Source organism: Phocoena phocoena, chromosome 11 (assembly GCF_963924675.1).
Source record: "Phocoena phocoena chromosome 11, mPhoPho1.1, whole genome shotgun sequence".
In the NCBI taxonomy this organism is placed as follows: domain Eukaryota; kingdom Metazoa; phylum Chordata; class Mammalia; order Artiodactyla; family Phocoenidae; genus Phocoena; species Phocoena phocoena.
Genome location: NC_089229.1, coordinates 20,686,457 through 20,699,337, shown reverse-complemented (window position 1 = coordinate 20,699,337; position 12,881 = coordinate 20,686,457). Strand labels below are relative to the sequence as shown.

At 43.0% G+C, this 12,881-nt stretch overlaps 1 protein-coding gene across 1 annotated transcript in view; it reads left to right on the top strand.

The window, feature by feature from the left end:
- The window catches only part of ANO4 (anoctamin 4), a 354,975-nt gene that overhangs the window by 185,946 nt on the left and 156,148 nt on the right, over positions 1 to 12,881 (top strand). Inside the window, exon 5 of the mRNA XM_065888413.1 lies at positions 10,226 to 10,326. Within this exon, the coding sequence (XP_065744485.1) occupies positions 10,226 to 10,326 (101 nt within the window). The remainder of the gene's footprint in view (positions 1 to 10,225; positions 10,327 to 12,881) is intronic.

Here is a 12,881-nt window from a genome sequence, read left to right as displayed (position 1 = left end):
CCGAAATTCTGATGAGTCCTCAGGGAATTGAGAATTAAAAAAATGAAAAGAAACCAAGTCTTTTTAGGGAGTTATGCCCTCATTTTTCAGAGAAAACTGAAACTCAGGAAAGTGCAAGTCATTTGCCTGGTGACACACAGCTGAGTAGATGGCAGCCCCACTGAGAGGAGTTGAAATTGCTTAGCGATTACTTTGAGTCTTTTAACCCTCCGGAAATGCACATTTCTCCATCCATTTCAGAGACTGGATTCCAGATCCACCAAAAAAAAATTCCGCCATTAGCTATAAATTAGCAGAATGTTCCCCGAGCGTTCTATGGGAGGAAGAAGGAAAGTCTTAGCTGTTGAACCACCCGCAGTGGTTGTAAGCTGACAGCCGTGTCAGCTTCAGAGCAGTCGTGCTTGGTATTGTCCTCATTTTACAGAGGAGGAAACAGGCTCATGAGCTGGTGTCGTGCCAGAAACACACAGGGAGCGTGAGTGGCAGAACCAGCCTTCGAGTTTGTTTTTACCGCTGGCCTTACATTCATTTTAGGGTGTTTAGAGGGAACTGTATACGCCGTACCTTGGATTTCAACACATAATTAAGTATTTTTCAGAAAAAATAAAATGACAATGGAATTGAATCCACAAAGAAAACGTATTCGTGAGCCCCACTTTGCTCTTGTGAAGCGGCGGTTCTGGAGCCCAGCTGCCTTGGTGAGAATCCGGGCTCCCTCGTTACTCACTGTGTGATCTTAGCCAAGATCTTTGTGCTTTAGTTCCTCGTCTGCAGTAAAACAGGATAATGGTGCTGGCTGCAGGGGTTGGTGTGAAGATTAGGTTATTTAACATGTGTAAAAGTCCTAAAACACTACGTAGCATGTGGTAGCACTATGTAACTGCTCCCACCTCTACTGTTCCTATTTTTTTTTTCTCCGAGAGGCTTATCTGAGTACCCAGTTGGAAATTCATCTCTCCTTTCTTGTCCCCAGAGTGTCAGGGGTTTGCTTTGTTCTCCTGGCAACATAGTTACGAGAGAGTGAAATCCAGGTAGTTGCCTGAGGGGGTACAGAAGAGATGCAAGTGGCTATCCTGATTCGACCCTTTGTGCCCAATAGATTGAAACGTGGAGCGTTTTTATGCCTCAGGTTTTCAGCCATTAACTCTTGTCCCTGCCCGGAATGCGCTCTCCCTGGATAATGGAACAGCCTTCTTTCCTACTTCTTCAGGTTTCTGTTCAAACGTCACCTTATCAAAAGGCCTGTCCACAGTACTCTGTCTAAACAGCATCTCCTTCTCACCGTTATTTTCTGTTTTCCTCCCCTTCTTTCTCCTTCTTCGAAGCACACCGTCAGAAATATCGTGTGTCTGTTTATTGAGGGTTGTGTCCCCCATAGAGCCTGAGCTCCACGAGGGCAGGGATTCGGCCTGTTCCGTTCACAGCTGTACTCCCGGCACCTAGGACAGTCCCTGGCACATAGAAGGCCCCCAGTGAAGGTTTGTGGACGACGTGAATGGATGAGTGAGTGAATGCTAAATTACAATTCACGTGATGAGATGCGTGGTCAGCTACAGAGACCACCATGATTTCCGGGTGCCCTTCTGCTGAACAAGTTTGGAACAAACCGAATGATTCTAGCCCCTCCTTTGCAGGTGAGGAAATCGAGGGCAGGGAAGAGGCCAGGTTCCAAATCTAAGGTGCAGCCAGAGAGAGAGCCAGGATTGGACAGTTTTCAACATGTTTTCGCAGACCATTTTAGTCTGCGCCTCAAGATAGACCTAGGTGTTTGCAGCCCCAGGAGTCATGTTGTCTCTGTGTGGCCAGTGAGAGAAGTGAGGTGACTTACCCAAACTCGCAAGGCAGAGCTGTGACAGGACCTGGCCCAGGTGTTCTTTCCACCACAGAGCAGCACATGGTTGGCTGTTGGCCAGTGATCACCTAACAAGTCACATCAAGGGGACTTCTAGAAAGTATCTAAGCCTAGGTCTCCTGTAGTCTTCTGTGCTCTAATGAAGTTCCAGCTCTTTTAAAACGGTTTTCTTCAAGGTTAAAAAAGGATTGGGGATCATCTTTTGAGCTGAGTGGCTTTTTTTTTTTTTACAATTTTTTTTTTTTTTTTTTTTGCGGTATGCGGGCCTCTCACTGTTGTGGCCTCTCCCATTGCGGAGCACAGGCTCCGGACGCGCAGGCCCAGCGGCCATGGCTCACGGGCCCAGCCGCTCCGCGGCATGCGGGATCCTCCCGGACCGGGGCACGAACCGGTATCCCCTGCATCGGCAGGCGGACTCTCAACCACTGCGCCACCAGGGAAGCCCTGAGTGGCTTTTTTAAGTTCAACAGCCTCTTGCAGGGCGTCCGGTTGACGTAGGATACTCTGGGCTGCCGTAGACCCATGGGGGCTATTTCCAAACAGACCCCTGTTTCGTTCCCCGTTTCCTGCTCACCTATTCCCTGTCCCTGTTTGGCACAAATGTAACCCCAGGATGCACTTTGTGTCTTAGATGAATGAAATGAGCTTGCAAGTGAGAGACAGGCAGCTTCCTTCAAGCCAGGCATTCACTCTGTGATATCTGTGGAGAGGAACGCAGTTCAGTTTACAGATGCAGCTGCCTCTCCTGGTCCCTCCAAGCAAGCACCTTTGTGTTCCTAATGTTCCACGGATATACTTTCATGGCCAAGATTTGGAAACCTGGTGGGAAGAAAGAAATCTTGTTCCTCAATTAAAGCTTTAACTTTAAAAAATATTTTTACCTGCCACAATTACTTACAAGCCTTCCTTCTTACTGTTTAAAGAGTATTTTTAGTGCACAAGGAACTGGCTAAGTACTTTGCATACAGAAAAGCTTGTAGTCCTCTGAAGAAATCTGAAGCGCTGCTGTTGTTCCCATTTCACAGATGAGAGAACTGAGGGTTACAGAGATTAAGTAACTTGTGCAAGGTCACCAGCTACTAATATCAGATCTGGCACTTGAACCCTAACTCCAAAGCTTGGACTTTTAACCACTACACTGTGTGCTTTCTCTACTCTGTTTTCCTTCAATGTCTAAAGGAAGGTTGCATATCCTCGTGCAGCTCTTGTTTTGTAATTCTACTTAAATTCCACATATACATTTTTTTTCTCCATGGCTAGGGTATTGGCGTCTCAGGGGCAGGAATTTTCTCATTTTTGTATAGCCCAAAGCCAGTTGCCTTATTATAACATAAACGACCCTTTCTCGGCACAAGGCAAGTGGTTAATGTACTTGCAATAAATGTTTGATAAAGAAATGATTAACCAAATCTTCTAAAGTTGCTTTCCTTTTTCCTGCTACCTTTTAAAAGGTGCCGCCATCCTGTTTCAGTATAACCAGTGAAAGTGGTCCTGAAATGAAAATAGATTGATAAAAATTTCCCAGAATAAGGATTCTATGGCAAACGTGATTTCTAGTACATTTCCTTGATGCACGCACACACATTATCCACGTGTGACTCTGTACAAGATCGTGATCTCATTCAGGCAAACATCATAGACGTCAAACAGAACCCAAAATTGCAATGAGTTTTTTCTTTGAAATCAGAGATGTGTGTCTAATGAGGGCCTGCAGGGGGAGGGAGGTCCCATCTGCACGTCTACCTGGGGAATCCTTGGAGGTTGCTCGGAGTGTTCATTGCCTCGGAATCCCTGGCAGGTGTGCGAGAGCTACAGCCTGGGAACCTTGGGCACAGAGCGGAGATTGGAGCCGCTTCTGACTTCTTGACAAGATGCTCTGAAGCGGCGACAGCTTTCCCCAGCGTGGGCCAGGGGAGTCGCACATGGGCTTCGTTCGCTGGTTTGTGGGTGGCAGGGAGGTGTGCTTGGGAGACAGACACAGCTTGGTGCCCGTGTGCCCTCCTCGAACTCAGCTCTGACTCAGGAAAGCCAGCCAGAACATGGAAGTTCCCTGCAGGGGACAAGCTGGACACTGTTAGAAGTGGAGTTCCACCTCAGCTCTACATCAGCAGCAGGATGGGGGCCAAGGGCCGTGTCAGCAGGCAAAGGGGAGGCGGCCACAGCAGCAAGGCTGGGACAAAGGGTGCTGCTGAATGAGGCCACTTCTAGCCAGCAGCCCAGGCGTAGCTGCGGGAAGGGTTACCTGAGCTGCCCCTGGCTTATCTGACACAGCTCATCACTTCATCCTAGAAACCCATTCCTCCTGGATTCTGCTTTGTCTTTGTCCCTCTTCTTGTTTCCCTCCCTCTCTGATGGCTCCTTCTCAGTCCGCTTTGATGGTTGCTTTCTCCTCTTCCAAACCTCTAAATATTAGTGTGCCCTGGGGCTCAGTCCTTCCCTGTACTCTTTCCTTAGGTGACCCCATCAAGTTCTATGCTTTTAAATGTCAGCTACATGCCTGCAATTCTCAATAAGTCCCACCCTCTGAGAGCCAGACTCCCATATCCACTTGCCTGCTTCAAACTTCTGTGTACCTATCGCCCAGGTACCTCAAACATGCACATCCCAGAGTAAACAGCCATCTTCTCCCTGACTCTCGTCTACATCAGTGCGTGGTATTAACCATCCCAGTTTCCCAGACAAAACAACCTGCACATGCTTCTAAGACGCCTGATTCTTTTCTCACTCTCCTCATTTGATCAATCCCAAGTCCTTTCAAATCTACCTTCAGGTAGATCTCAAGTCTGTCTGTTTCTCCCTTCCTTGCCGCATTTACCTTCTGGTTCCAGCCACCATCTTGTCTCACCTGGCCTCCTGGAATAACTTTTCTAGTGAATTTTTCAGCCCTGTGCTCCCCCTGGGACATTCCCCACAGGACATTCAGAGTGTACTTTCTGAAACAAGTGATGCCGTCGCCCCTCTGTCTTTAATCCATTGGTAACTTCCCATTGACCTTAGGAATAAAATCCAAATTCCTTACAGCACTGAACCTGGCCTGGCAGTGTGTGTCCGCAGCTCTCCTCTTCAGCCCTATTATCAGGTATTCTCCCTGCCTCACACTTTACTGTATCCAGTCACCTGAGCCTTTTCAGTTCCTGGTGTCATCTCCCATCTCTGGGTCTTCGTACTTGCTGTTCCTTCTCCTTGGAATGCTTTTCACTTGGCTTCTCCCATAGCTGACATCTTCTCAGCTTTTGGATCTGAGGTTAGATGTTATGGCGGCAGGGATCAAATAGCTGATCTAAAGCAAGTACCCTGCTTCTACTGGCCCACAGCACTCTAATTCTTGTCCTTTTTACCACCTTTCATAATTTTAAATCATATGTTTATTTGTTGTTCAATGTCTGCCTCCTGCTTCAGACTGTAAATTTGGGCTACTGTAATATATCCAAGCACCTAGCAGAGTACCTGGTATATAGTCATCATTTAATGAATGTCTGTTGATTGAATGAATGAATGAATGTCCTTGGAGGAACATGTAGGGGACTGTGGAAGGACAGGAGATAGGAATTGGGGGCTTGACTCTCAGGGTTTCCTCTGGTTTAGCCTTGTGGTCAAAGACTGGAAAATCCTTTGCAGGTATTAGCTCCTTATCTGTCGCATTCACAGGTTGTAACTAGGTAACTAGCTGTGTTCTTCCCGCCACTGCCAATGTGGTGTGGCCCTTCTTAGAGATGATGATGACTAACATGTTTTGGATGTGCTGTGAGTACCCCACCTGTATTATGCCATTTAATACAACTCAATAGATAGCTATTGCGATCATTTCCCATTTTACAGATGAATGGACTGAGGCACAGAGAGGTTAAATAGCTTGTCCAGGATCGCAGAGCTGGTAAGAGGTAGACGTAGGAATATGAATATGGGCAGTCAAACCTCTCAGAGTCTGCATCCCTAACTAACGCCTGGTCCAGCTAGCCACGTGGCTCTGTACCTGTACTCTCTCCCAGACTGACCTCATCCAATCCCATGGATTTAAATATTGTCTATGTCCTGGCCACACTTACTTTGTATCTCTGGCCCAGACTGCTCCCCTGAGCTCCAGACTCATTTATCTACACACAGGACATCTTCTCGTGACCATCACAAACTTACTCAGCATTTCCTAAACTGAGTTCATGATGTACCTCCATGCCCCTGCTCCCAGACCCTCTTCCAGCCATGGTTTTGGGGGTCATGAGATGGAGAGATGTGTGCATCTACATGTCTCTGAGAGGTGGGTTGCTTGCGTTAGATAATGGCGTGCTATTTATTCTTTTCCTTACTGTTGCCTTATCTAACCTTCAGGTCAAGGACCATGATTTATATATCTTCGCATTCCCAGCATCTAGTACATAGAAGGTGTTCAACGTGTTCTTGTTGAATGAACAAGAAAGAAGGAATGTTTTCTGTGAAACTTACCTATTTCTACTCCAGGTGTTTTCCATGCTACTTCTTAATTTCTCCAATCATTCTTCTAAGGAGATTTTCCAGACTCCTCTAAATGGTCATTTTTCTTCTCCCCAGTGTTCTAACCTAAGGGATTTGTATTGCAGTATATTAATGAAACAACTCTATGTTTCAAAAAATTCATTTTTATTTCTCTTCATTTTGGCACTTGTACACTTGGATTTATGTGGAAAGGAATACTTAATAACAAGGGAAAACCTATTTAAGCACTGGAGAAAAGAGTGATATATGAGTCATATAATTAGCAATCATCTGTTTCACATTTATTTGTCTGGGCTGAAGTTCAGTTTCTCCTTAAAAACAGAGTATAAGTAATAAGTCCCATACACATAGACACAGGTGTGCAAGCATGCACACACACACACACACACACACACACGAATAGACACTCATCATCATTAATGGGAATTCAATTAACATTTTTCTCAAGGTTATCAAGATAATCTTAAACATAGCTTAATTTTCCGTCTTTGTTTTTGTTGCTTTGTTTTCTGAAATACGAAATTCTTTTCAGATTAGTTTGTATAAACTGATAAAGAATTCAGAGATTGTGTCTTCAATGCACATAAAAGCCATGGATTTATTTAAACCTCAGAGTTTATCAGATAAAATTGACAAGGGAGTCAGGGGATGTGGCTGTGGACTCAGCTTTGCCTGGGATAAACTTTCAGTTTGGCTGTGGGTGACTTACTTGACTTCTTTAAGAAATTGAAGTAAAGCCTCTCTTACAAGTTTGAGAATAAGATGAGGTAATGTGCAAAAGTGCTTCTAAAATTATAAAGCACTAAAAAATAGAGTGCTGGTTTTATAATTATTGTTATAATTGAAATAATAGGAAAATGAAGTTATTTTTATCATGCTGAATTAATCAAAGCAGTTGCTCTTTTATGCAGAAAATGGTTGAGATCCCACATTAGAAGTTTAGTTGACTCCGTATGTGTTCACATAATGAACTTGGCTTTTCCAACACACAGAAGTATGGCACGTAAAACGTGCCCTAAATGGAATATAGTACTGTATTCTCTTTAATATTTTCATACATTCATGGGAGATCTACAAAATGATTATCCTTGCAATAGATTGTATATTTTCTGTAAAACTAGCAATCACAGTAATTCCACGAAGAGAGTATATTCTAAGATTATCCTCTATCTAAATCAAGGTTTGATTGATTCTGTAAATCAGTCACATTCCCATCTTCTTTATTTTGTACAATTTTACTCGTTCTCTCATGGGAATATGAGAGAAGAAATAGCAGGAAGTGAGAACCTTGTCGGAAAGCTAGGAGAATTTAAAGTATTCCCGGTATTACCATGAAACCTCCCAAGTGGGGAAGCTACAAAACCTTCCCAGACTCTGAAGTGTATCTTTAGTATAAACAAAAAGGCCCATTGTTTTTTGGGGGTTTTTTTTTTGCGGTACGCGGGCCTCTCACTGTTGTGGCCTCTCCGGTTGTGGAGCACAGGCTCCGGACGTGCAGGCTCAGCGGTCACGGCTCACGGGCCCAGCCGCACCGCGGCATGTGGGATCTTCCCGGACCGGGGCACGAACCCATGTCCCCTGCATCGGCAGGCGGACTCTCAACCACTGCGCCACCAGGGAAGCCCCCAAAAGACCCATTTTAAGGAAAAATAATCTTTCTTCTGCTTTTTAACTTAGAAAACTATATTATATATGGAAAAGCAAGTGGCAATCTTTTCCAAAGCACAAGAATGCTCAGCTGATAAGCTTTGAGAACATCTCAGATCAAGGCATCAGCGCATCCACAGACATGAATGGGGCACAATGGAGAGTGTGTGTGCTATGTTTCTATATATTCCTGTATGGACATTGCCACCCATGAGCTCATTCACACTACCCCTGGCTACCTGGCTCTAAGCACCCAGTGCAGGGAGGTAATAGATTACTAAACAGAAAACCAGTTTGTGCAAAGAGACACAGCCCTAGTCATTGCTTCTTCAGTGGTTGTTGGCGTGTTTGTTCCCTGCGTGGGCACCTTACTTGCGGTAATCGGCTATGTGGGCTCCAAGAGTGACTTAATCTTCTTCACTTCTGGCTTCATAGGACTCCCAGCTTTCACTTGGGCCAGGACTAACTATTCACATTTCACTAGACAAATATTGGTTGAGTGTACAGTCTATAGCAGGCACTGTGCTAGGCCCAGAGGATTCACCCATGAATAACAGAAACTTTCCTTGTTCTCAAGGGGCTTAGAGACAGGGGTCTGCTTATCCTAAGCTGAAAGATAAAACCTTATTTCAGCCTGAACTGCCAGAAAGTTTGATTTTCCTAACCAATATCAAAGGGTACCCCACCACCACCATTGTGGATTTGGGCCTTGGCCCTCCTCCCCATGGGAAATTCAGCATCACCAAAGTCCCTGAGAACATTGTAGTTGACACCAGCTTGATTTTCATAATATCTTGAGGAGTTCTTATGAATTAAGTACACTATTTATAAGCCTAGCCAGAAGACCCTGAATGAAAATACAAGAGATGAATTACAATTGCATTTCATTTGCAATATAAAAACAATTCCCTGTAGTGCAAAAGCACCCCAGCTAAAGCATAAAGTTGAGCTTTTTCTGTCAGCTGTGTAGAAATATTGGCTTGTTTATAAATACTATTATAGGGAGAGTTCAGCCACAAAGGCCTAACATATCTTAAACTACAAAATTTTAAATTGATACTCTAAACTGTAAAAATTTAAATAGTATACAGTTCAGAACGACTGTGTGTGAGAAGGTTATGGATAAATAATTGGCCGTTTTGCTAATTGTAAACTGCTCCGACTTACTGTTTCTCATCTTTCTTCTACATCCTTCCACAACTCAGCCCTCCCCCTGGGAAATGACTTCTGAAGGAAATCTCCTAATTGGAGATGTCCCCTTGGCCAGAGGCATAGACCAAAATGTGTTGGGGGGTTAACAGAGTATGAAGCTCTAGTTTTACTTGCTTGTCTAAGTTCTGTGTTGATAAGAAGCCCCAGAGGAGGCAAAGGTTTGGGGCCAAAGAACACAGTAACTTTGAAAAACCCTTGCTGATACCGACCCGGATTTAAGACTCACATCTCTTAGGTCCCTTTATCTCCACCACCACCAACTATTGCTTTTGCCTGGATGATTGAGAGCCTCTCTCTTTCTCTCTGCTTTCGCTGTAACTCTCCCTTGTTGTTTATCCTCCACGCAGTAGCCACAGTGATCTTAGAACGTCTAAATCAAAATGACTTCCCCGTGGCCCTAGAATAAAGTTTAACCGTCTTGTTGTGGCCTGTGAAGCACTACATGTTCCTGCCCACCTTTCCACCCTCTGCTCACTCCAGTCTCCATGATTAATCCACCCCAGACCCTCTACTCGCCTCCCTGTCCCTCGACCATAGGACATACCAAGCTATTTCCCAACCTAGGGCCTTGGCACCCAGAACATTCATCCCATGCTCTTTATCCAGCTGGCTCCTTCTCTATATCTCAGCTCACATGTCCCCTCCTCCCCTCCTCAGAGAGGACTTTCCTTGACCCTTTGCCCAAAGAAATGGGTACCCCACCCCAACTCTTCCTCCTAAGACTTTGTTGTCTTCAGAATACTCGTAGCTCTGAATCTGTCCCTCTCTCTTTAACTTGTTTTTGCCTGTCTTCTTTTGTGTGTGTTTTTGCAGAATGTAAATGCCATGCATATCTCTTTTGTTCCTAAACTGGTTCTCTAGTGCCTGCCACACAGTGGTGTATTGGTTGAGTGGATATATGCACACATAAGGAGCCAGCTTGTCGCTGAAGAATGCCCCCCATCTTAAACTCTGTACAAGTTCATGTGTTCTAAGTTCCAACTCAATTGAAACCATAGGAGACTTGGATATACTTTTCAATTTAGTTTCTTTTTTCTGTTTCAGTCCTCTCTAATAAATAGTGACATTATCTTTGTGAAGTTGCATGCCCCATGGGAAGTGCTCGGAAGATATGCAGAACAAATGAATGTAAGAATGCCTTTCAGGTAGGTGTAAAAGTATCCCCGCCCCGCCCCCCCCCCATTCTCTCTGCTACTAATTTACTCCTCTCTCAAAACAAATAAAACTGAAATGCGGACTGGAACACTCTAAGAAAATCCTTTAAATGTTTAGGAAATGCAATAAGTACTTCATGGCTAATAATGACTTCATGGCTTTTTGTGAAAATGTCTGGCTAATTCAGTCCTTAGAAGGGCACGTAGTTCACCTGCCTGTGAGAAAGAAATATTTTCCAAGTGGCGTTTTCATTTCCAAAGTGCCATTTTTAGAAACCCTGTGTACTGCTTCTTTGAATGGCCAGACCCCAGGATCAGTGGTGCAGGTCCTTACTGACTGGTCCCTTCCAGAAAAAAATTCAAATCTACTTCTATTGAAACAAGTTCAAGAAATTTCAGGAAAATGTGATCTTATTTATTTTTTTTAATCTTATTTCTTTAAATAACCTACTTTTAAATTTTAAAAAATCAGGTCATAAATACTGCACAAACACAAGCATTGATATTTATTCCTAGGGGAATAGAAAACACTTTGCATGGATTTCTCAGTTATTTAAAGGGATTAATTTTCCTCCATCTTACAGTGAGTATTCTTATTTTCCCTATAGATTAAGAAAAAGTGATCATTGGCTAGATGGAAAGGAAATAAAGTATTAAACCTCAAATTATAAATGCCAAGATATGTGGAAATAATGGAATCTCTTAAAGGAGGTGGAGGGGTGTAGTACCAAGGACAGTTCCAAAGGGACTAAAGAATTAAATACTTTTAGTTCACAATTTGCCCATAAAGACCAAGTCAGTGGGCAGATATTACACAAACTGCCAATTCTAAAATATACCTCTTAATGGGCTGTGGAAAGTTATCGACACAAAGAACCATCTACATTCTTAGAAACGAAGAGGAGCTAGAACACATTTAGAGAAGGGCAACTTCCATTCATAGGCCTGTAATATATCTCCTTGGTGCACCTTATTTTCTTTGTTTACTGGTCTTTATGTCCTAATACCAATTCAAAATAGAGGCTGGATTTCTAGCATCTATTTTCCTTAAGGCAAAATTCCCGAAAGAATTGAGACAAACATAGTTCTAAACTTTTCAGTTATTTATCGATGTGAATCAATACTATATCACACATAAGGACAAAAAATAAATCTATGCTTTAGATACAGTCTTATATCAGACCAACATCTTAGCCAACAGAGCTAAAAAGTCTACCTTTTGATAGTAGTAGTAGTTTTACAATAGTCAAACCTAGTGAAACTGATACCCCCCTCCCCAGTAGCAACCTCATAAAACCTTTTGCCAGAACGCACTTCTCAAGCACAGAGCCTGAGCAGATTGTAGAAACATGAGCAGTGTGGTACAAAGCAAATTCCCTTAGTACCTGGAAGCATTTCATCTCTGAAGCGCCTGGCTGTATCACAGATAATACCTCTGTGTGCTCATTACATAGCAGAAAAATGCTGCCTGCAAGCAGCATTAATACTTTTCTTATGCAGTATTCAGAGACTGTGATCCAGGCAATAAAATGAAAACCATGATAGCTATGAATAATAATCTTAAACGTAGGAATTCCTACAGGGCAATATTTTAGGAGGAAATACTGTGAGTGTGTGGCCACTAATTGGCCTTATTAATATTGATGTGAGTTTACGTAAGCATAGCTTCACTTGATGCAACTTGGTGCATTTAAAATTCATGGTTTCATTTTGTCCGGCGTTTTAGACAGATAACTCTAGCTTATTTGTCTCTTTGTCTATGGAGACATATGTATTTCCAAAGCAGGAGTTGTCCTGCCATGTCAGTTCAACAAAATGTTCAAATGTCAATTTAGCTGACTATTTAAATGCCTCCAAGAATCTTTATTTATTATTTTCTGTAGACTGTACTTCTGAATCCCAGGTTTAGTCTCCTAGGATTTTTATTTCTCCAATGTTTAAAAGGAAGTCGAGTAATAGGTTTCTTGTGGGAAGTTGTCAATAAAGCCTGCTTCTGCTAAATACCTGTATGTCCATGGATATGGGTTTTTTAAATAGACTGGTTTTAAAACAGTTTTAGGTTTACAGACAATTAAATAGGTAGTACAGAGTGTTCGCATATACCCCCTCTCACCCTACTTACAGTTTCCTTATTATTAATATCTTGGATTAGTGTGGTATATTTGTTAAAATTGATGGACCAACATTGGTACATTATTACTATCTAAAGTCCATAGTTCACTTTAGGGTTCACTTCTTGCCTTGTACAGTGCTATGGGTTTTGACAAATGCATAGTGTCAGGTACCCCCTATTATAGTATCACGCAGAATAGTTTCACTGCCCTTAAAAATCCCCTTTACTCTGTCTATTCAGCCCTTCTCCCCCCAACCCAAACCCCTGGCAGCCACTGATCTTTCTCTTGTCTCTATAATTTGCCTGTTAACAACATGGGATATGTTTTTATGTTTTCACAGATATGCAAAATAAATTTTGGTGTATAAACTTCCCATTCTCTCTAAGTGAGATATCTCAGGAACGGTTCAGAATTCATACAAACCGTGTTCAT